Genomic DNA, 25,584 nt, shown 5'->3' with positions numbered 1-25,584 from the left:
CTTATCAGAACAGGGCTGTGTTTTTAAAGCTAACTCAGCTTGTGAACTGGGAAAAAAAAACCCTCAGATTGTGTATTTAAAAAAAAAAAAAGTCAAGCTACTCAAACAAATGACCAAATAATTTATGGTGATTTATTCCTGTACAATGTGTGAGAGCATTATACTCTCCTCCTGTCTCCCTCTCAAGTCTATACTTGTGCATCCCCCTCCTCTCCTCCTGCTCCCCCGCTCCCTCTGGGGTGCTACATATCGTGGTCCAGGGAAGAGCACTCTCTTTGTTTCTTCAGTAATTAGATGAGATGAGCTGAGCCGTGTCAGTGTCCCCATCACCTCCTCCTCGGCGGGGTGCAGGAAGAAGGAGGGAGTGAGAAGTCGGAGGGATATGTTGAGAGAGGGAACAGGAGCGAGGGAGAGTGGAGCGCTCCCACTGCCAGGGACTCTGATTAGGCAGAGAAGGCAGCCATTATCCCAGTATAGTCAGAACAGGCAACACCAGGGGGGGTCGGTGTGACACACTGGAAAGGTTATCATGACTGTAGGGGTTTCATTAGAATGAACAAATCACTGCTTTACATGGCTCAATGGAGATGTCCAGAAGAGACGCAGCCTAGGACGGGAACAAAGTCTGAGTGTGGCCTTATCATCTAAAAGGAGATGAAAGTGAAGCCGTGAATTCATTTGACTAAAATGCTCCGTTTATATGTATGCAAATAACTGAACACAATAACAGCTCCTCAAAGTGTTACAGCGGCTCTTTTCTAAATGAGAAAGGAGGGGAGTTCAAAGATTTCATCTCAAAGGATTATAGCTTTTGAGCGTCACGATGTTTGATCGCAAGTTTTGCGCGGCTTCGCTCTCTGAAAAACCTTCACCAGAAAGCTTGACATCTCAAAATGTCTTAAAAACATCATTTGGCTTATGTTGAGTTCATTTTTCACATTCACTGACCCTTTCTCACTCGCAAAAACTAAATTTTGACATATATTTTTTTTACATAGCTGTTTTTTTGTTGCTATCTGTTTAATGGTTACTACTACTGTACTCGTACGTGCATACTATAAAAAAAGGTTGCTACTGAAGATGAGACTGATCAAAGCTGACATTGTGAACTTGTGGTCAAAACCTTCTGTGGGAAACTACATTCATAAAAATTGCCCAAGTATGGTCCAGAATGAGTGTTGTTTTAGGTGCAAAGAATGGAGATTTTATTTAACCCTGTGAACTACCAGCAGTTTCTGAGCATTCTTTACTGTCATGTTTTTACTCACTGTGGGCTCATTTTTCACTGCAATAAAAAGTCCTGCCCATCTCTGCAAGCAAAACAAGCATGGATAGAAGTAGAGAGAACTCAATAACATCTTTTGTGCATATATAATGCCAACCATATATACTGTACACTGACTATCCTCCTCCCAATCTCTCTTTTCCTCTCCTCTCTGCTTAGTGTAAACATAGCCAACAGTTCAACCCCCCAAAATTACAGAATCTTAGTCATGTGACTTTTGGCTACAGGTGAGTCACTCGTGGCTTCTCGGTTATACTGAGCAGCACACAATTTTTGTTTTTACAGAATCTGGCTACTGCAAAAATGTTCTTTTTTGTAAATGTTTAAATAAGACACATAGAATAAAGCTACTTTGATAAAATATCACGATTTTAACCTGAGATCCGTCTGTGTTCCCTGATGAAACTGCATTTCACACATTATACCTTCAAGGACTATTGGCAAGCTGACGATTTTTTTCTGTTTTTACAAATACAGGCCTTGGTGAATGGTTTCATTTTGCCGATATTTTGAAGAAAACATGCCTTTCAAGCTTGTCAGTGGTGTTTTGATCTCAGAGGGTTAAGACCTTGCACTGCACCTTTACTTTTGTGAGGATCAATGTGAAGTAGTGAGAACTGACCTTCTTTCATAATGCAAATTCATAATCTTTTATAGAGTCATGAAAAATTGTGTTTCGGTGAAATAGAAAAAATGCCCAGTAAGGTTCAACAGCTCTGACCACTGTTGTCGAGCATAGTAATGGCTACTACTCTGCAAGATGCGCCCATTAGTGTTATTGTTTTTTATGAAGCCTTGCTACCTCACCGTCATCTGATTACTTAATTTGACAACTTTACTCACAAATCTCAAGAGTCACTTTAAGGCCTTTACACGTATCACTAAGGGCAGCAAAAAGAGAGTAAAGTGAGATTACCTGGACCCATCTGGCAACTTCCTATCAAACGAGGTGCTTCGTGGGATAGCTGCCTGGTGCTGTTGGAGGATCTGTTGGCACTGCAGGCGGTCAGGGCCCTGAGTGGGCGAGCCTCGGGAGAGAGGTGGACCGGCAGCTGTGGGCACTCGGTGCCAGGTGGTGTTTCTCCGGAAGGGTGTCTTGTATTCACAGGGTGTACCCTCGCTGTCAACCTTGTACTCCACCATTGGTATGCGGTAGAGCTCGGAGCAGCCCCTGAGAGGGAGGGTCGGGAAGGAAACAACGGTTAAAGGTCGTGAGCGTTCCCAGGATGACAAGGTGACAGCAGCATGACGCTTTATGGTGCGTATCCCTCATCTTAATAGCGTTTAAAATCCCGACTCACCTCCGAACCTGAGAAAATTCTCAAGTGTCTTTTTTAAAAGCACCCAAACACTAAATTCAGGAACACTCTTGGACGAAAGCATTATGACGAAATCTGTTTTGTTATTTAATAACACAGATGGGCTTTGTAAATTGTTTAAGGTTATAAATGCTGTGGTGTGTGTGGCATTGGTTTGTGCTACATACTTGTCACAATACAAATAAACAATAAGTAAACATCCCAATATTACACAATTATGACTTAAGCAGTGTGCATCAGATATTTGTATAGTTTTTTTTTTGACCACTTTCTGATAAAAAAGCAAATTATTAAAAAAATTTGCGACTTTGGCTCTGATGCATCATAAGAATCTGAATTTAATAGCACAAACTGCATTTATTGCTATTCACTATGAATATAGAATCTTCCCATATTCCATATTACAATGTTATAATGTAATTACTACCCATGTAGAAACTTTATATTACATGTTAAATATGTTTTCCAGCTGTTAAATTGACAATTTATGTAATATTTGTGCTGTTACTGGACAACACAACACACTGGCCCTGATGTCTATAGAACTAAAGGGGACATGTGTTCATATTTTGTGTTACCATGGTTACATCAAAACACACAAATGCTGTCAGAAATACTTTTCCTGAGGCAGACATCTAGATATATTGTGTCCAACTGCAGGCACACACATGCCCGTACACTGACAAAAGTAAACACACAAACATGGACAAACACACTTGCATGTGCATGCTGAGGGCTTCCAGGCACATCACAGATACTTGAAAAAAAAGTGGAAAACATTTAGACTATTTTAATAGAGCAGAAAATCTCAGCTTGCCACTCAACCAGATATGGGTCTCCCCTGAGTCACTCCACACAGGAGGCTTTTCGTCCCTCCATCTCCATCCCATTAATGCTAACAACACTGAAGATATCCGGGATGGACAAGGTTTGTGATGCCATTTCATGCAACATTAATCTTTGAGGCTGGGCACAGGCTTCATGTGCAGATTTGGAAGGGCGGGGGGGTTTTAACCGGGTGGCGGGTCAGGGTTAAACAGCCTGGGCGCTCCACTAGCTCTCCAAAAGCATCTCAAGCATGACCCTAATGATTACACTGACCTCCCTCTCCAAGGTCCATTTTCTAGGATCCACTAGAGGGTGGAAGGCTCTGTATACTTTGCTGTGGTTATACATGTACACAGAATGGGGCTTGAGGAGGGTGTGCTGGCTGATTGCAAAGGCTGCGGTGAAGGGGGCGAGTAATCCCTTTCAGAGATACCCTTTCATCAAACTGGGCCATGGCTGGCTGGGCTGTTTACAGCTGGCCTCCCACTGGATCTGTGGGTGTTAGAAGATGTAACTAGAAGATCATCCTGTGCTTCCGCTCTTTCTTACACCACGTCTCCTACATCTGGTCAATCTCATCGTTCGTCGGGCCTCATACATGATGAAGGACTAAATCCTCCACATATTGCATTCTCTATTATTTATTGACTTTATGTATGTTCCATGCATCGCTGGTTTGACGTATAGGACAGAGAGAGTAATGGCATCTAATGGCATTACAGCATCAGAAGATCAGGGATGTCCATAATTGAAAAAGGACTTTATCTGGCTGGATGAAGCTGCCGTATGTGTAGAACAGCTTAGAGACTGGCGATTCTACAGATACAATCATGATCCCATTACTTTCATTTTGTAACCTGAGGTCTTTCAATCACTTTTTGTTCAGGATGCTAACAAGAGTGCCAAATCCTCTAGACTGCTGGTCAATTGTTTTTTAACGGGGCTGCTTATCCACTCATTACCTTGATTAACTGTGTGTGTGTGTGGTCATGCTAGGTTGCCACACGTCATTACTCTCTGAATAGGTTAAACCCAGCTAACAGCTTGTCAACAGTAAAGGTCTCAGACGCTGTGTCTTGCTATGCATTTTGCACCAGAACGACCAAGAACTGACAAGGTGAATTTCTCCTGTGATCCTAATATTGTCCCTCAGCGATGGTTCAAACTGAGCGAGAGGCAGGAAGGTTCTTATATTGGCCTGGAATGCGCTTTTTCTTTGTAAAGTGTAGGGGGGGGACTCCGACTCTCCGTGTATAAATCATGGAGAAACAGCAGGAAACGGGTGTTTGGTCAACAGCTAAACCTGAGCTGAAGGCTGGTGGTGGAGGAGAGGCTGTTAGACATATTCATTCAAGAATAGGGAGAGAGGGAAGCGAGAGACTGGTGGGAAATAATGCTGTCTGTTTCCTCCGGATTTCAATCTCCAGCTTAATGTGAGTGGCTATAAGTTATGCCCCAATACATAAGCTTGTAGAGAACAACTTAAAACTGAAAATGCTGCTGCGTCTGATTTGCTGGAGGATGAAATAATTTGACAGAACAATGGCCACAAATTAACTAAAATAATATTACTGGTTATTTCCCAAAAATAGAGAGTTAAAAGCTCAGTTAGTGTGCTGCTGGAGGTGAACAATCAGCTCCTTCAGTCACTGGCTCTTAATGAATTACAATAGATCAGTGTGACAACAGGACCTTAGACCTCGGTCAGAGAGCTGTCAGTCTAATGACAGGCCCAGCGAGTGAGGGACATACTAATCCATTCCCACAGTCAGAGTCCATGTCACAGCAAAGAGTCACAGAGGTTGCGACCTCCACCAGCCCCTTTGCAGACCATTGTCAAAGGGTTCCTAAATAAGGTGTGCTGAAAAGTGAATAGAATTGTGAAAAAAAAGAAAGAAATGTCAATGATTTCTTTGCTAACTGAAATAAACCCAGCTTCCTTGAAGAATGTGAGGTAATTAAGCAGAGCAAATTGTGATGCAGGTTCTCTGGGTTTTGGTTTAACGGTGCCCCTTTTCACAGAGTGTTGGCATGGGAAGTGATAAATCCGGCTTTACTTCAATCCACATAAAAATCCACAATGACAAGTCTGATGACACTTCAAAGGAAAGGTCACCAAGTGGTCATCTGAATGTCACAGGCAATACTCATTACCAGCAGGGCTCTGGTGCAGGTTACCCACCATTTCAAACATAAATCTTTGTGATCAAAACCTAACATGTACAATATGGTTAAATAAAAAACATAAAAGGCTGTGGAGTAGGAGCATACAAGAAGAGTAAAAGTCCTGTCAACGCAACAGTTGCTTTTCTGTTTCTGTTAATGTTTGTATGTCTTGTAATAATCATCCATTTCAGTCCATATTGTACTTATCGCTTTGTTTATTCTTACATTTCTGATGACCACATACCATAACATACAATCACTGCCATGTTCTGTACATCAAATTCCTCTTTCAAAGAGCTAATCTTTTTCATCTTTTTCTCATTACTTTGATTCAAGGCTAACATGTTGAACTTGTTTAAAGCTTTTCGGAGTGATGACGGAAAAGCCTCTGGTATTGCACTGAGCTAAAACCACATCCTGCCCCCAGTGTAAATAAATACAGTACTAGGTAAGGCTAATATTAGAGCCATATCTCCTCTGGCCTCAGACTGAGCAGGGCAAACCCGTTTGGGGCATAAACAGCTCCAGGAGGTGTGTCACAAAACAGTGCTGCACATTAAGCTAAAGATTCCCTTTCTCTTCAAAAAAGCTTAATTCCATATAATTTTAGCAACAGGATGACAACATCAGTCCTCACTGAATGTGGAGGAATAACAAAATTAGGAAGCCTAAACTACATTCTGACAATCTATGCGACAGTATGGAGGAAGCACACTCCCTCTAGCCCCTGCATGTGCTTATGAAAACATTTTTACTTGTCATGGTAACAGCATGGAGCCTGGGCACATTGTCTGGAGGTCATGAGACTCTTGTCCATTGTTGCCAGACTAACCCCCATCTCTGTGGCCACAGGGGACTGACTGGGGCCTTCGGGCCCCTGCTGAATTCCTTTCCTTTGAGATAATACTGGAGAAACTGGAGCACTTATTGTTGACTGCAACACTTTAGCAACTCAAAGACGCAGTAGCGAAAAGAGTTGAGGGCCCTCGAGATTCTTCACCTGACCTCTCACCTCTTGATTTGTTGGAGCCTTGGGAGAAAATTCACAAGATCGAGGATGGAGCCCCTTGGTTCTCATGAGACGAGCATGAGAAATTGCGTTTCGGTGAGATGGAGAAACTTCTCAGCAATGTTCGACAGCACTGACCAGTGTGGTCTTCTTATATCAACTAATCTGCCAGATGCATCTGTTACTAAACACAGTATATGGATCAAACTCATTCCATTATGCATTATACCAGTCATTACGGACATACAGCGTGATATAATACTCACTGAATGCATATTTTGGGAACAATGGGAGGCAGCGCGAGTATTTTTAAAACCATCTCTAGACATAGACGTCAGAGGTGTCAGTCAAACCACACAAGAAGTCATGCACTGGCACAGACACCATGTCAATAGCTTCTTTTACCAAATCCTCCATCCTGTAACCACTGCTCCAGAAAGCTGGACACACATTTGTCGACACAGAACCAGTTTTGGAAGATGCTTGTTTTGTCTGCTTTCTGCTTCCCTGAACTACAATTATGATTGTATCATCATGTATCATCACAGATCGTGGTAAGAGGATTAGACGTCGGTTCTGCCAGAGAGGCTGCTGTGTTGGATCACAGACGAGGCATGTTAGCCCACCATCTGGGGAAGCAAATATGTTACTCCTCTGTTGCCAGACCAGAAACCAAAGTTGAAGCACAGTTAAACACGTGCCTACTATGAAGTCTTCGATATTTTGACACCCACATACACACAGCTGTTTAAGCTCATATTAGCTCAGAATGTTTAGCAATGCTGCCATTTATATCGTTTAACAGGAACATACATGTGACTTAATCTTCTATACAGCAATCAAATCTAAAATCGCTCACCCATCAGGGATTTATCAAAAGTCATTACTGATCAACACTTAAGTTGATCTGTTTAGAAAGGTGCACAAATACACACAAGGAATGAGGTTATACTGTGATTAGTTATTTGTTATCATCTACAGGATTTTGATTTTAACCCCTGTGTAACATCATTACCTGTAACATCACAAACAGAATATGGGATTATGTTTAGGGTATTCTCGCTGCACACTGTCAAGCCATTCTGCTGTGGAAGTGAAAGCAGCATTTGCTGATACACAAATCTGTCAGCCTGAAGCAGAAGCAAAACAAAGATGTCGAAAATGTGAGTGTGAAAGAGTGACGGATATGATTTCACAGGACTGTCTGTCTCTGACAGACAAAACAAGCAGATGTGCTTTCAAAACAGGCACTTTACACAGACCTTCATCTCTTCCCATCACAAAAGATCATTTGAAATGTGCTTCTCTCTTTTTATTACGGGAGCAGTGGACTCTCAAAATGGGTGTGTATCCCTAAAAAGGCAAACACTCCCATCCTAATTGCTGAAAAGAACATTGTGCAAGGTTAGAAAAAAGCAATCTGCAAATGTGAGCTGTCAAACAATAGCAGCGAGAGTTAAGCCATTAATCAAAAGGCTCCTCTCATTATCATTAGTGAGAAACGCTGACTGTCCATGTCTGTGATTCTGCAGCCCTGCTGGAGCTTTCTCTCGCAACAAAGACAGCCTCCTCTCCAGAGAAATCAGTGAGGAACAACATCAACCACAGTGCAACACAAACAGTATGTAAGCATTTCTTTATGCTAATCATCTCAAACATGAGACCAAATGTCAAGCTAATTTAACCCAGCTGCATGGGACAAGGAGAAAAAGAAACTACTTTTTGTTATGGCTTCATACATTTTCAAGGAGCACCTGCTTCTGTCTCATAAACCACAGCACAGCAGCCAGAATTCAAAGACAATAGGGAGTCTGGATATGTACCTTTTGTCTGAGATGTTGTTCGAACAGTTTCAGTTTTGAGGGAAAAAATAAGAAAACAAAAGTGACAACTTACCTTCGGGGAGTGCCGTCTTCATGAGGCTGGATTATAACCACTTTGACGGTGACAGATGTGCGCAGTAGGTCGATCATCTGCTCATGAGTCAGTGTAGCAACAGCCACCTTGCAGATCTCTACGAGCCGGCTGCCCTGTCTCAGCCCTGCTTTCCAGGCAAAGCCGAAGGGCTCCACATCAGCCACAATGCCCTCGAAATTGACGTGGAAACCGAGCTGGCCGAGGCCGTTCCGACGCAAAGTCATTTCTGATGTCTCACAACCTCTGGTGGTGATCTGGAATCAGAATCAAAATGGATTTGTTCATTATCTACAATAAACGTACAACAACAGATCCAGAGACACAAAGACAGAAGGACTTTTGAGATACTTAAGCGGAAAACAAAACGCAATACACAATTGCACTGAGAAAAACAAAGCGTGCAACAGATGACGAGAGAAAGACTGGAAGTTGATTGATCTTAATATGCCTTAATAAGAGCTTTTGTAAAAGATATGTGGGTTTCATTACACAAGGAACACTTTCACACAGAAGAAAATACTATTAAAGCATCTGAAGTAGAGAAAATCCTGTCTTTAGGCAGAAGTGCCGAAGCATTTTTATTTGGTTAATTCAAAGAACCTTTCAAAATTGAAGCTAATAAGGGGGTACATCACAGAGCTAACGGATTTAGCATAGAGTCAGCTACAAAAACATGCACTACTCACAAATGCATGCCTGTCTCTGTGGAGAGTAACTACAGCAAATCTGTGGAAGCTGCATAGTGAATGAGGATTTAATTGGCAACTAAGACGACTTGTCCATGGAGCTGAGTCTATTAGCCAGAGTTAAAGTCTAGGAAGAACTTTGGAGCACAATATTTGTACACAAACACGCAATCTGCATCCACTTTAATGAACACATTTAGTTGCTATGCAGCTTGAAAAAAACGATTCACGTCACCCTTTTTTTTCCCTCCACCATTTAGGAGACTGCGGCCAGAGAATTGACACTTGGATGGACACCATGGATTCTCGGTGGGCAGTCTCTGCTTGTCCGGTTGCATAGTTGAATGAAACTTAAAGCTGGTTGTTGTCCAGTCATGTACTTGCATGTAAATTAAGTTGCTCACTTTGCTCAGTGGTGGTCAGACATAATCCTTTGCTGTAATACAGTTAAGGTTCAAATAAAGTTCAGGCAACCTTCTTGCTTCAGCTGCAATACTGCACTAAAAATGCACAACTAGCAAGTAAGTGGAGAGGACAAAATGCAACTGTAACCTATCTGTGTGCACCTTGGTGACATCAAGTGACTGAGCTGATATATTGGCTACACTGCAATGCTGGTGCACAGCAAAACTCCACGGTTTACTCTAAGTTTTCCTGTTACAACGACTGGGAGAAAAACCTCACACTGCATCCAATGAGCTTTAATCACCCATCAGATTAGTCTTGGTTCAGTTGTGGGTGACTGCCTCCATTTGCCTCAGAGTGGCAGCTGGCTTCAGGGACACATTAACACAGACTATGGATTGTCAACACTCCAGCAGATTCTCACACTGGCAGAAATCCTACCCTGCTATGTGAGAGGGAACCCAAGACAACCACGACGGGCAGCCATGCAATAACTGAAACGACACACTACTAAAACTTTATTAAGACAGGAAAGGAGTCATCCGGTCGTGAATTGAATCACAGTCTCCATCTAATTTTGCAAAGATTCTCTACTTTGCTGAGATGACACGCAAACCAAACAATCATTCTGCATAAAACATCAAGGGCAAACGAAATTGGAAACGTGAAGTTTAAAAGTTGTCTTGGGTAAAGTCTGGAAGTAAATGGCCTGTGTACGAGGAAGACATCGGTCTGGGTGTTGGAGACCATGAATCAAACCCTTTGTCAGAAAACGATTAGGCCTAAATAATAGGTTTCTAAATGCTTTCATTAAGGCCTTTATTCAGTCCCACCACAAAATTAATGTGTAGGTTCTACTCCGAATGGCCCAAATCCATAATGGCTCAACTTAATGACTCCCATTATCTGATAGGAGGAATTTGTAGTCTGTAAAGATATTTTGATAAGAACAGTGACATGAAGTCTGGCTGTGCAAATTTAAGTTTGTTTTGCTCACCAAAGTGTTTGAATGCAGAACCAAATAATGGGCTCTATTAGCTGGTGACATAAAACACTGCTCAGAAAAAAGGAACACTATCAGCCTCAAATCTGTTGTGAAGTAGTGCTGCTGGCACTGATCCTCAGTGCAAAATCTGACAGTCACTGTCTGTAGAAGCAGGTTTCAAAGATATGAGAAAATCTTGTAATTTCAGATATACACACAAGAAAATCGTGTCTGTATATTAGTGATTCTCACATGAATCAATAAAAAATTCTAAGACAGAAGCTCCTATTGTGATCAAGCACACTTTTGTTTAATGGGGCAAAAGCAATGACGGCAAAAGTTTATGGTCTGCAATCAGTCATAAAACCTGCTGATTAATGGTGATTAATTAATGCAAAAATGCTGCTTTTCTCTGTCGTAGTAAAACTGATCATTCTGGGTTTTTGGGAGAAATTAAAATTGGTTATTTTTGAACCATTTATAAATGGTCAGATGATTAATCAATAATGAAAAGGATGATTAAATGATTAATCAGTTATGAATATAATCCTTAGTTGTTCTCTAAAACTGACATTTTATCTAAATCATTTCAAATTTGTCAGAAGATTGTTAAAAAATGTCTTTTATAACTTAGTAGAGTCGATTATAATATCTTCAATATCGTTTGAACAGTTTAAAACTTAAAAATGTAAATTTTACTATGATATATGACAAAGTAAAAAGCATCAAATTATTATATTTAAGTAGTTCAAAATGACAAAATGTTTGGTATTTTTGTTTGAATAATGACTGACATGATTATTCAATTCTGAAATCATTTCAGATGAATTTTGTGTCAGTTGAACACTCGATTAATTAACTTTGTTTCAGTTCGATTGTATATTACACTGTTGTTTAATCAAGATGTAATTATAATAGACAGACAAAAACCATCAGAAGACTATTAGAAAGCTTTTATCTTCATCAAAGTTTCTTTCTACTCTTCTGCCACTCAAAGGTAAGTATACATTTTCAACGGCTTTTATTTGAAGCCCCGCTGATGCACACAGTAAATAAATGAACACAATCGCATACTGTGAGAGATTGTCTGTACTTTGTTCTGCAAACAAAACAAAACAAAACAAAAACACAGCATTTATCGTGCACGAGCCAAGAGGACTTGTCTCATAAAAGCCGAACATGCGGCCACCCAGCTCAGCGACACCCTGGAGAGCGGGACGCGATCACAAAGCTTTTAGTTGTGCTCCCACACTGGGCTCCTCTGTGTGTTACAGTGGGCAATGTGTTCGCTCTGGTTCGCATTACATCACAGGTCCGGCAGCCTGTAAATCCTCCCAATGAAACATGATTCAAGTCAACCTCTGGGACATTTAGGAAAACACAGACACCTTTGGGACAAAGTATGCACGGTCAGCTCATACCCAAATGTGCTTACTGCTGCTGCTCAACTGTCTGGGTGAGTAACGCATCCAGCCACCCACTTTTTAATATTTATTCACTGCTTCTCCCGTGAAATATTTCTCACAAATCCTGTGGATAAGTGGACAGTAAATGTGAGCAGAGATTAGCATAGCGAATGAGGAAGTGATGTCCTTTGGCTAATCATAAATGCAAATATATCCTGCAGTGTCCTTTCTTGTGATGAGTGGAGTAGGCGCTGAACGACATCTGTGTCCTTTAAAGATTAATTATGGTAAATACTTCATCAGGTTCTTGTGGTTACAATATGCAGAATCTTTGTGCTCATGTGCACATTTACTTTCATTCGGGTCTTCAGAGATTCTGAGTTCATTGCAAAAGGTAATAATATAAATGATCTCCACCTACTATGATCCTAAGAGGAATCTGATTCTGAGGTCTTTAGTAGGAACTGAATTGTTACTCCCGTGTTGTTGGCTAAATCACTGATTTTCTGGCTACAGTTTGTTGGAAAATTAAAGACTGTTGATGAGGCTGCCAAAAAAGGATCTATGAAGGATAAGTAAGGGAGAACATGAATAAGGTCAGGCAGAGCTCAGGTTTGGACTTTGGGATTCAACCTCAATGACATTTAAAGGGAAACAAAAGGTTGCCTGGCTGTTCAATAAACAAATCATAGAAACAAGGACAGGAGAAGCAAACCCATGCAGCAGCCAAGACAAGACAGTGGAGCGTGAGCTGAGGAGCTGGGCGTGACATATTTTTTCATGACTTCAAGACACCTAGACCCACCTGGCCCCAAAATCACATAATGTTGCCACAGAGTTGTACAGATGGCAAAGGCAGCAGTACAAAATGGAGATGAGAGGATTTGGACTAAGAGGGAAGCTCTCCATAGGAGTCAAGTAGTATGAGGCCAAGTGTCCTCTATTCTTAGACTGTTAGACCCAAAAATGTGTCCGTGTTTCCACTCCTCCCCCTCAAAACTGGGTTGATGTCCTGTTTAAGCTGCCTCCTCCTCTACCCGCACCCAGAAATCCTCCTGTTCAAAAATGGCCCAAAATCACATTATTGCTAAGCTTTCAATCCATTAAATGAACTGTCTGCTGCAGGGAATGACTTCAGCTTCATATATTTATATATTTTATGAGGCAGGGAAAAAAAAAAAACCTGTGATATTTCATAATGGTGCACCCTGATCAAGAGGACAACATCTGCAACAGTGTGACCTAAATGGTCGACTGTACACCTCTGCTGAATCTGTGCGATGAGCCAAAGTAAGCTATCAACAGGAGGCCTATAATCCTCTCTGGACTCCGATGTGTCCGCTTTACGGCTTCACGGTAAAGGACCAGGTGGACAGACAGAGACGGGAAGACCGGAAAATATTTGAGTCCTGGGATAAATCAGTGAGCCGTATTCTGACTCTGTTGAGGAAAAAACACAATGAAACAACAGCAGGAGCTCAGTGTGGAGTTGCACACACGAGACTTGACAGGACAGATGTAGGTTAAGCAAGCAACGGTTTTGCTGACATAATGACGGAAAAAAACAACAAGGTTTGTGGTAAGCAGTAAAGCTACAATGGTAAGAGCAATATTTGCAGAATGCATTGTTTCACCACAGAGAGACCACAACTATCTCAAAGTAAAACGCTTCACTGGACCATTCAAAGTAAGCAGCCATTTCCTTCCCATGCCAAGCAGTATGTGAATGAAAGACAGTTTTAACAGATTCACTGGGCCATTCTGATGACAGGCTACCATTCATATACCGTGAACTCCTCTGTATCTTTGTCATTATTAGATAGATACTGGGGCTAAAACTGCTGCAAGGGATTTTTATACCCTTGGGAAAAAGCCATTTAATCTGTAGCTGCGATAGCAAGGAGAAAATCCAGTAAGGTGCCAAGAATCAGGCCTTTCTCCGATTTCATTCTGAAGTAGAAGATGAATGGGTCTATGGAAGTGAACAGGAGGGGTAAAGGCCCTGAAATCTTACACAAGGTGCCTCCCAACCGCTGCCTGGCAGATGGACATATTAACGATCAGACCATAAAGTCAAAAAATTGTGACCACACAAAGCAGGAGGTAAAGATGAACTCAGCATAAAAAGGGAGATGCTGTATAGTTTATATGTACATACAGAAGATCATGTTATGAAAATGTTACGCTGTCTGTGTTTTTCTAGATCACAAAGGTGCCCTGTTATTATTCTATTAATGTCAATGCCTTTTTATTTTTTTTTTTGGTTTCTCTGTTTGTATGTTGGTGCCAACCTGAGCTGTTCCTTGCCCAATCCATTAACCGTCTGACACATCGGTGGCAGACAGCTTAATTGTTTTTACTGTAATGTGCTCATTATATCAAAAATAAACTGGATGTCAAACTAAGACGCAACCCTCAATTAGCCACAGACAGTGCAACCAGAATGAATTACTCACTCTGTGAGTGGGACGCAGTGTTTTAAAACCGATTAATCTGATGTCTTTTGTTCCCTGAAATCTCTATGTATGGTATGCTTTCAGACTGATAATGCAGACATGGGATAAAGCAAGCTAACAGATAGTCTTGTCTATGGTCTAATCCAGCAGACGTCCAACATGACAGATTATTACAGTCGAGCATTGAAGAGTCCTACCTCTAGTCTTTGCACCATCTCCCGAATGTCTTCTCCGCAGTTGTCATGTGCAGACAGCATGATACACTCCCCGCGCTCGTAGAAGATCTTAATGCTCATAATCCCTGAGGTCCATCCGATGACGTCGCGACACGAGCAGTTGAAGACCACGTTTTTTGATTCCTCCTCAATGAGCACAATGAACTCATTAGATATGCCGAGCAAGCAGTCCACATCCATTGACTGGCCAAAGTCTCGGGCACAGACACTCCAGGTGATGGCTCCCACGCTGAACAGGTGTGCATCCTTCCTGGGTTTCACCTTTTCCTTCTTCTTGGCTCCGAGGGTGATGAAGCTGAATTTGACAGCTGAGTCTATTGTAGCCGTACTGACAAAGTTCTCGGCTAAGTCCTTCAGGTACTCCTGCCGCGTACGAGTCGCCATGGCTCGGAACTTTTCTGACTTGTGCGCAGCATTCTCTCCATTGATGACCTTGGCGAGTAGGAAGTCCCTGAACACTGCTGACTTTGGAAAAGTTACAGACTTGGGAATAGGAGGGCCAAAGGGAGGCACGTCTTTAGATCTGGACACAGCCACGCTGGAAAACATAATTGGAATCAATAAATCAAATGTGGCACCAAAAGTCGAGAACAACCAAAAGAAGTGAAGGAGTATTGAACTGTACGTATAATTAGCAGTCACAGAGGAGTGTTGAAATTATATGGCTTTCAGGGAAATTATTTCTGCTGAGACTGAGAGGAGCTCAGACTAATCTCGCTCTGTTCAACAAATGCTATGTTATTAGCAAGAGTCGTCTTGACTTCAGAAACACTCGAGGACAGAGTTGTAAGTCATAATTTCAAGGTGTCTCTGAAGATAATAACTGTATCATCACTGAACCGATCAAAAGAGTCTCATGATTTCTGCACATTACTATGAAGTGATGACAAAAACCACAGAAAGCACTCAGCAAGCTATTATTATTATTCTTTCAAATTAAGTGTTCTTAAAAGTTCATGTAGAGCCATTTGGCATGAAGACATTTATGCAAAGCACATCAAACGACCAACGTGTTCCTCTAAATTGTCTTGAGCGTATTAGTCTGCTTTAAATCCCATGGTGTTCTAATATTTGCTGGTCTGACTCACTGCCTCTAAAGTTAGATGTCTTTTTACCCTTTTCTCCTCTACTCCCTGTCCTTTTCCAGCCACAGTAATATAGTTATGAAAGAGCCTTCCAGGCATGGTGCGTGCTTGTTCCATTTACCTGTAGCAGACGTTATCAGTGCAGGGGTTGTGGACTTTGACGATGACAAACACATGTTGGAAATGAGAGCGGATGTGTTTTGGAGTGAAAGGAAGGGCCCCGGGCTCCTGGAATACTATGGTGACGATATCATTGCCAATGTGCCTCTTCCTTAATAACTATTAAAAGAAAAGAGAAACAGAATAAAATACAAGAAAAGGTGCTAAATAAAGAGTAACGGTAGTGAGACAGCTCAAGAGCACACGGATTTAGAAATACATTTTCTTTGAGATTAGGATTAGAATAAAACCACGTGAGTTCCTCCCCTCAAAGTCCATTGTAGCCAAGTCGATAAGAAAGAGAGAGACAGGCAAACTGACTCAGCAGTTATAGAGCAATATCTGTCTCAACTTAGCAAACATTTGCCACCATCAGCCAAGATAAGCTACTGGTCAATACTTGACCAAGCACTGTGTACCACCAAACCTTTAGACATACTGACTTTTTGTTACTTATGAAACTAAAGTCCTTCTCTGGTAACTGATTAAACCCCTAAAAGCTCATCTCTGTGTATCAAAGTTACAGATTTAGAGGATTTTCTCCATGACAATGATCCCTTCCTGCCTTAAAATGGCTTAGATGTAACTGTACACTGTTGCTCCTCTAGAATGTGTCGATCTATGAACTCCTGCCTGTCCACATTAGTTCACCCACGAGTCACTGTAAAACTACTCCACTGAACAATGATAAGTTGTAATATAGGAGTAATTCAGCTAGACACTCTGATTTTGAATGTGGATATAGAAAGCCACACTATGCAAGTTGACAGGATCGGTTCCTTTGCTATGTATAAAACCCTGGAAGTCTGAATGCTTTTTAAAAATGTCAACGGTACGCTGCAGTTTCAAGACATAAATGCTCAGGCATGACACTGCCTGTTTATTTGGCTCTTATGTGTCATCCAGCATGTACAAAAAATTATAAAACATGTTGACAAGCTAAAAAACTTGATTTTCACCTGAGGGAGTCTTTTATTTCTTGTTTGTGATTGGAAGATTGTGTTACTTCCTCAAATGTCACACAGTGTGGTTTCAGGTGTTAATATGTCATTTTGGAACAAAGCCTTAAAAAACAGCAACATTTTTGACAAAAAGAAATTATCAGGACACCCCTCGTGTGGCTTAATTTTGTCTGTTATGAAAGAATGTGAGGCTTTCCATAACTCAACTGAAAATAATGACTGTGGCATCTGTACAAGCACCACAAAAAGGAAGCCTATCCTCTGAGTTGGCTTGCACATTTAGTCCTTGACAGAATCATTGCTCTATGTTTGGATACTAAAAGGTTCTGTCTAAAACCATAATAAAGGGCTTTTGGTTTGAAACGATAGCATCATCTAACATAATTTAGGATTTTTGGGCAAAAAAAAAAAAAAGACTTTTACCCAAACCCATTTAATACTACTGGTATTGTTGGAGTGCTCACATAGTTAACCTCATTCTCTGCTCTGTGTGAGGTTTATCAGTGAAGGTCACCAAGAGCCTGAATGGAGCAGGATTAGAGGGCACAGAGGTGAATTGAAAAGGATGAAGGGATGAGTGGGGTGAGTTCTGTTTGGTCCTGCTGCAAGATTACCACCGGGGATTAAATTAAAATATCCCACTTCATGCAATACAACTGCAGGAGGAGAAAAAAAAAAGAGTCAGAACCACCCTGTTCCTCCCCGACTCCCAAATCCAGCCAATCATATTTTAGACACTGTTGATACATTAGGTGTCTGTTGTGTTGCACCGCAGATCCTGCTCTATTCCACTCCGTCACATAACAGCTCCTTCAGTATATTCACTGCTAATGTCTCTGTAGGATTGTACCCACAGGCTTTATTATGGGATCAAAAAGTACTTCCATATAGGTAGTGCAGAGACTAATATGTGAACCTCTGTAATCTCAGCTTTATCGGGCCTTTGCTCACCAATCCACCACTACATCCACTTAATTCCACTTGTTAGCGCAGGCAGACACAGAGGCACATCTAATACCACGCCAGGTCCAGCCCCTGGGGATGCATTGATTAAAATCCTACTATGAGGTACCGTCACCATGGCAATGCTCATGCTTTCAACTGATAGGTCATTACCGTGGCAAAATGAGTCTCTGGGGAAGATTGGCAGGAGTCGGAATTGGACATATCCTAAAAGAAGGCTGCTCAGGGACTTATTACATCCATTAGACACCAGCTCACCACACAGAAGAGCAAACATGGTGGTCTGCTGCGGGGGACAGAGCGTGAAGCGTATGGTTTACTGACCTGCTGCCGGTTGTTGGGCGTGTAGGGGAGCATGGTGGAAACGTGAAACATCAGCTCGTAGTCCTTATAGGTAGTGTAAAGAGAGTGTGTGCCTGTGGAGTCAGCTGTAAGACAGAACAAGGCAGTTTAAGGTCTGAGGCCTTTTTCCAAAAGGCCATTGTGGTAGAAAAATCTGCTAATTAATTGAACAAAAATCAAGATTAAAGATAAAGCAAATGGGCTTTAAAAAAATAGCCCCACAGAAAGCAACATAAAACAGCAGAGCATCTGCACTCAGCAGGATTAGAAGTGCGTGGGCCTGCACTTGGCAGATGTTTAGTTTGTATGTGATGCGATGTGATGTGTGCTTTATCTTACTCTTGTTATCCAGCTGAGCTCTGTACTTGGTGAAGCCTTTGAGCCGCACCCTCTGGCCGAGCAGATCCAAGAATTCTTCCAGTGCCGGTCCAGCACTCTCATTGTTGTACATCTCTTCTTCTGTACTCTGGCCCGCCTTACAGTAAAGCACTCCGACCTTGTGCTGGAAGCTTAGCTGCAATGAAGAACATACACAGACACTCACTGAGTAAGAATCATTTCCTGTCGCTGATCTGTAACACACATCACACTCATAGGTACTGTACTTTATGCACTCGAAGCATGCGAGTGCCTACTTTCCATCATGTCACAGCTAATGTGAAGACCTTCATAACCCTTGTAGGAGAGAGCTGAAATCCCCTTTGTGCAGCCAGGCTGTGAAATCTCTGGAGCTCTGAGCAGAGCATAAATCAAGCCAGAGCTATTAGCTGCTACTTAAGAGCAGCTGTGGAGCAACGAGGGAGTGAATTACAGACATATAGCAGAATAGCTTTGGTTTATGGGAGAAAACTGCATAAGCTGCCAGCAATAGCATTTTAATCCTTTCTGAAAGAGCTCCTCCTTAAGCAATACTTTTGTTTGGTAAGTGAATCCTCTCTGTAGCAGTGAAATATGAGTAAGAAGTCCTGAATGGCAGCAGTGCTCCACTAATAATACTCTTGTTTCAGTCATTCAACAGAGGTGTCTCAATACAGATATAACCTATGTCTTAGTCACAAAGAGGAATATTCACAGTCGCAGTAAAGCCAGCCAAATCTCACAGATTTTCACTGCGAGCATTAATATCATCCCGAAATGACAGCTCTGATATGAACTCATCTCCTGAAGAGACAAGAAGAAATAAAACATCCAGAATGATTTCTCCTGCCTGCTAGAATGAGAGTTCTCTCCAACAACATCAGTCTTTTACAGCTTTCTGCCAAGAAAAAAAAAAAAAACAGAGTCAAGGGGGAAATTATATGACAAAATAACCCCCTGTGTTTGGCACCTGTTGCCCAATATTCACAGCTGCACCTTCATCTTGACCCAGGGTCAACGTGTCAATGCAGGAAGATGAAAAGGTTTCTCTGAATGTGAAAGTCAACAAATGGTCTCTATACTGAAACAAATTGGAATTGTCTTTTTCCAGCGTTACAGGTTATCAGTTCCTGGTGTGCTCCTGACACTGTTGTCATGGTGACTTCCTCTATCAGGCTGTCTGCTCTGCACTAAAGCTCCTGCGGTGACGGAAAGCTATTATACCATCAAGCCCAGTGGAAATGGCATGATGTGCAATGATGTGGTCCTCTATTTTTTATCCTGTATTATATGGACTCACTTAACCTCCTGCTCCTCTTAACAGACTGGCCAATGGGGAGGACAATCACGTTGCCCTTTGGTGCGAATTTGTCGCCGCTTGAAAAGTGCCAACACATCAGGACACATAACACATATACAGATTAGTGGCACTCCTGAGGTGAAATTCATTGTGTAACTACCTTTGATGTCTCTTTTTTTGGTGGCATCAGCTTCTGATAAGGTGGAGCAGCCATTAAAAAAACAGCAAGATCCCATTTATTGGATCTTGCCAAAATTTTGAGCAGAGAATGCAGAAATTTTCTCTCAGCATCATCTCTTTCTGCAATGATCCTCTCCCTCTATCTGTCCACAGCTGGGTGGTGTTGAAAACTACAGCCTCATTTCTTTTTTTAAACAAAAAAATAACACAAAAATGGAATGAGCTAATGAGTGGAGAGGGAAACGAGGACAGCGTTCCCCCTGGAGATCTCTGAGATGCACCAGAGGGATACCGCAGTGTCCCAACAAAACATGCAACACCACTGTGACATCTGTCTGCACTGCACTGTCCTGATGCAGCAAAAAAATTATAAATAAAAACCCCCAAACTTATAAAAATGGGTTTGAAACTTTTATTATCTACTAAATGTGATTGCTTCACAAGAGGGTAATTGTCTTTTCAGTTTGGGTTTGTTGCTTCAGAAATAGATTTTGGAAGAAAATTTTTAAAAAAAACAACCATACTCTTCTAATTGGCTTGTGGTTTAACTGTACCATTAGCACCCAGGGAGCCAGTAGCCAGCCATACACCCAGCAGCAAAACCACAATATGTATTATGTAGCACATCTGACAATGCAGTTATCAGCTACACTGCATTCTAGGCATTTACAAATTCTGTAGACAATGTATTGTTTGCATCACTAATATAATAATGTTGTCTTTACTTTTATTCTTTTTGTTATTCATTTATCTAGTCATCCATTCATTTTATTTTCACACCCTCTGGGTCAGTTGTGGCAAATATATATTGGTCAAAAGCTCCAGTCTATGAGTAATGTTTACACACACTTCCCAACCCTCTTAAAATTGGGTAGCTGATAAATTATTGCAAGGTCAGACGTGCTGTGCAAAATGTGGTTGTGCTACTGGATGTGTTGCTGGCTGTAGACTCCCCCCAGGCGTTAATGGTACAGTCCAACCACAAGCGCACAACACAGAAATGGAAAATTAGAATAATGAGTCATTTTGTATTTCGGTGGAACAACCCAAATGTGAGCAATTACAAGCTAAACTGACAGAATATCATTATATTTCAAATTACTTTACAAATACCATTTGTAAAGTAATTTGAAAAAAACAAAAGGATAATCAAAATTTCAAACCCATTTTTTAGTCCCCACATTTATTCACTAACTCACCCGGTTTTCAATATCAACACAGGAGATTGAGTTACATATGGGAGAGGTGATTTACTTTCTGCACTGCAATAACAGCCTCGGTAGGTGGTAGATTACTCTCTTGAACTTGTGGAACAAATCGCACTTAAACCTGAATTATACTTCAATGTTGAGGCATGCTGCTGGAAGCATCAGAAGTGATTTATGATTTATGGACCTGCAAAAGCTTTTTTTTTTTTTTTTTGCCTGGTTCAAGACTGCTATAAAAAACTTGAAAAGCAGTGTAGTTAATTTAGAAATATCCTGCACTCATTCTTCATTCTTTTTATTAATGAGAGCACTGCAGTGAGATTCACTCTCTACGTTAGGAAGAAGATAACATGTTCAACATTATTAAAAGGGAAAGAACAGTAGCCTTTCCCTGACCTCCTAAATGCTGCCTTCATCGTCATCAAACACAAGCACATGTGGTTACATTTTCTAAGAGGCTATGCAAACATCTGCTGGCTAGCCTTTCTATTTTTCTTATCAAGGATTATAAATTAAAGTGGAACATGACATTTTAATTTTCTTACTAATGCAGCTAATTAAATGTTTCTATTAAACAAGAAATCAGTCATTTTCCAGATTTACATCTTTAGATGGGAAAACAGATACACGTTAAATATCAGTGTCTTTCGTAGAAAAAAGCATTATCATTTGTGATTTCTAGCACCTAAAATCACATCTCAAGATCTGATAAACTGCCTAATGCTTTTTCCAGCCCATCTGCACACAGTCAGTTCACTGCGATCTACAATGTGATCTAAACCACATTCACATATGCTCTGTTCTTCTCTTACATCCAGGATCATTACAGCACAGTCTACAACTCTGCTTTCTTTCTGAAGAACTGTTCATGAGGATATTGTGCACCCTTCTCGCTCCAGGATCCTCTTGCTCACTCTGTATGCTCTCTTTTCACACTTTTCTCTTCACAGCAAAAAAAAAAAAAGCCATTAACACGCAGGCACACTCAAGCACAAAAAGCACCAACATGTCTTAAGCAGCACATCTAAGAGTCCTAAGATAAGGCTTTTTATGTGTGGTAGAAGGAAATTATGCACCAAACAAACAAAAACAAGCCACTCAGATCCCCGCTCTGCAGCTCCTCCTGTCCAATATTAGCTTCCTCACATAAACACATTAAAGGGACAGTCAAAGTCCAGCTCGGTTAAAAAGCAGATTAAGGGGTGCTTGACGTATCAAACATTTGCACTGCAAGCATAACATTAATGATTAAAACAGGAGTGTACAAAAATACTGATGTCCAAATTTAAAACTGGCTTCCACTGGGCGTTTGGTTTGAGGTCTATGAGGAGGAGTGCCAGTTGGAAGAGCTTTAAACTCCACTTAGCCAGGGCTCTCCTCCTCTCAAAGTAGTTTCGTAGATTGTTTTATTACATTCTTCAACCATGCGTCAGTTTCAGTCTTATATCAAAGTCTTTATCTGCAGACAGTCTCTCATACCAATGGCACGGGGAACTGTATGACAGGTGAAAAACTTCCTTCAAAGCACTTCCTTTCAATGATAGTTTGTCATAATTGCACGCAAAGTCTGCCATCCTGAGCGCATTTAACCTGCTTTAGAGAAGACACTATACTGCTCTTGTTTATGTGTGTAACAAAACCCGAGTATACAGGAGGGACACAGCTGACACTTTCTATTATAAGTGTCTTTCCCCTGTCAATTGGAAGGATGGGCGCATGCTAACGAATGTAATTAAACTAATAAGCAGCCAATTCTCTGATAGTCAAACAAGCGGTACACCGCTGGTTAATCCTTCCGCTCTCCTTTCCATCCTGCAGTTTCATTAGATGAGAAATTAAAGGCCTTAAGATCACACAATGAATCTCTCTGACACCTGTGAAGACAGAGAGCCCATATCACTATTAGCAATTTTATTCAAACAGAGATAATGCAAGATGTCACCCTCCGCCATCCAGGCAGAATACAAATGGGCTGCTCTCAGGTTAAGTAAGTTGTCAAAAGTGAGTTATTTGAGCTTGTGTCTAAGCGACCTATCAGCAGAACAAAGGTGTCAAAAATCAGTCGATGCTGGAAACAGACAGTGTGGGATTTCCATTGATTCTATGCAAGTGTGATAGTGTCGGTCTTATGCCTCCATCTGGGAGAAAGTGTTATCTACCTATTACGCTGCTCACATAGAAGACAAAGATTTCTGCTATCTGAAGGTAATCCTTTCCTAATTTCCTACTACAGCTCATGCCAGTGGCAGAAATAAAGACAGATTCACTTTAAATATAATATCCTTAGCACAACATTTTTATAATAAATAATTTCATTCATCTAAGACATCATTGATAATACTGGTATGTGGCACTAATGGCTTCATGTGCAACCAGGAATGGGCGAGCTGGCCCATCTTCTGTCGTAGAGTCACAATCTGAATCACAGTTTTCACAGATTTAGTTGAACTCATGACATCCCATGATTAGTTGTGCATATGGATACAAAGCCTGTCACTTGAACTCAGGGTGAAAGGGCCAACTCTCAAATCTCTGCATCCTGTTTTTACCCTGATTTCATTATGAGAACGTTCTGCCCAGAAGTAGTGATTTGTATTTACGCTGCTTTGATGATGCTGCTTTGATGCTCCTTTTGAAAGATCGGTTGCAGTTAACCAGCCAGCCTCAACCCGTCACGTCTCGTGTTTCCCTTCCAGCAGACTGACCAGGTTGCTGTTGTGACAGTCCTCAGTTTTAGCTGTTTCTCCAGTGAGTCTCTAGTCCCACATAAGGACTCCAATTCCACCGTTGTGGACTGCAGCTGGCGACAGTAGTTGACTGTTTCAACTTGGGTGGACATTAGAGAAATAGCAGAACAAAATCTAGTGGTATCAGCTGTAGTTCAAGATGGTAAAGTTGGAGACTCATTGGAGAAGCAGCTAAATTACATTGAGGGCCAACAAAACAGCAACCTGATGAGACAGCAGGTAGGGAAACACCAGACGAGACTAAATATAATACTTTCATATAGTACTCTTAATGACAAAGTATGTATGATTCCTCTCAATAAGCAAATCATATGTGGAATTCAGATCATCCAATATATAAGACCGCTAGACTGCTCAACCCTAAATGTAATAACAGGAAAATATATGTGCAATGAATAAGCAATGTCTTCACCTTCTTTGCAGGAGTAGTTTGACATTTTGAAACAGATATGTATTTGCCAAGAGTTAGATGAGAAGATACTGCACTCATATCTGCTGATTAAATATGAAGCAAAACCAGAAGCTGGTTTTTATGCTTAGCCTAGCATAAAGAGCACCACTGACTTCACTAATTAACATTGTTTATCTCATTTACTTCATCTGTACAAAAAAAAAAGTTTAACAGGAGAAAATGAGCAGACTTATGAATGGTTATGGGATGCACTTTTCAGTTAGTTCCAGGAGTGCTAGTTGACAGCCCCAGTCAGTCGCTGTGTCTTAACAGTCCCATAAGCCCACAAACAGTTGCTCTTACCCTTTGGCTTCAAATACTAAAAAGATATTTTTCCAAAAATGACAAAATATATGCTTCATGCCTGTTGTTAATATCAAAGTGCTTAACCACAGATTTCTCCAGTGCTGTTAAATCAAAACCAGCAGAAGTCTGCGGTAGCGTTCAAAACACTGAGAACAAAGGGACACCTCGATGCACTCACCCCCTGCTCATCCAGCTTGAGGAGCTGCTCCGGGACCTTGGGAGAGTTAAGGGCCAGCCTCAGACACTGGATATTCAGCTCAGGGATGACGTATTCAAGCACTTCTTTGAGTGGAAGGCCGCGAGCCGTCCCGTGTCTTGCCGTGGATGGAATTGCATCCTCCAGGATGGCTCCACGGAGGGTGGTCAGCTGACAGGAAACACAGATGATAAAGACTTATCCAGTTAAATTAAGTCTTTGTCGTGTTTCACATACAGTCCTACTTGTGTTAACGTCTGGGTACGGTCTAATATGCTCTCTTATTATTTAATGGCTCTACTGGGTAGCATTAGGGAAGTCACATTCTAAATAATTAAGACAGACTAACTGTGCATTAGATGCTGAGTGGTTTTTTACTACCAAGACTGTAAATGTGCCAGTAAAACAAACAGCTTTAAAACACCCACTCTGTAACCCTGTGTTGTTGTTTGGAACATCACAAACACATTTACACTCATAAATCCCATTTCCATCTGCACAGCCTGTGGACATGAGCATCAGCAGTCAATCGTTGTCCGACAGCGAGGCTTTCTGAAAAGCAGATTACTTAACAGACTTAGCGTGGAAGGGAGAGCGAGAGTGGGGCAGAGTGGCGGACAGAGCGCTGAG

At 41.3% G+C, this 25,584-nt stretch overlaps 1 protein-coding gene across 2 annotated transcripts in view; it reads right to left on the bottom strand.

Annotated features, from left to right (window-relative positions):
- The window catches only part of LOC103371986 (signal-induced proliferation-associated 1-like protein 2), a 91,235-nt gene that overhangs the window by 28,712 nt on the left and 36,939 nt on the right, over positions 1-25,584 (bottom strand). For both annotated transcript variants that reach the window (XM_008301531.1, XM_008301612.1), the window contains exons 4-10: positions 24,937-25,125; positions 18,549-18,723; positions 18,192-18,295; positions 15,905-16,062; positions 14,660-15,236; positions 8,504-8,778; positions 2,202-2,456 (exon numbers count right to left, since the gene is read on the bottom strand). In XM_008301531.1, coding sequence (XP_008299753.1) covers positions 2,202-2,456; positions 8,504-8,778; positions 14,660-15,236; positions 15,905-16,062; positions 18,192-18,295; positions 18,549-18,723; positions 24,937-25,125 — 1,733 coding nt within the window. The remainder of the gene's footprint in view (positions 1-2,201; positions 2,457-8,503; positions 8,779-14,659; positions 15,237-15,904; positions 16,063-18,191; positions 18,296-18,548; positions 18,724-24,936; positions 25,126-25,584) is intronic.

This window comes from Stegastes partitus, unplaced genomic scaffold (genome assembly GCF_000690725.1).
Source record: "Stegastes partitus isolate 25-593 unplaced genomic scaffold, Stegastes_partitus-1.0.2 Scaffold1, whole genome shotgun sequence".
Classification (NCBI taxonomy): Eukaryota; Metazoa; Chordata; class Actinopteri; family Pomacentridae; genus Stegastes; species Stegastes partitus.
This window is presented reverse-complemented; position numbering and strand designations above follow the sequence as displayed.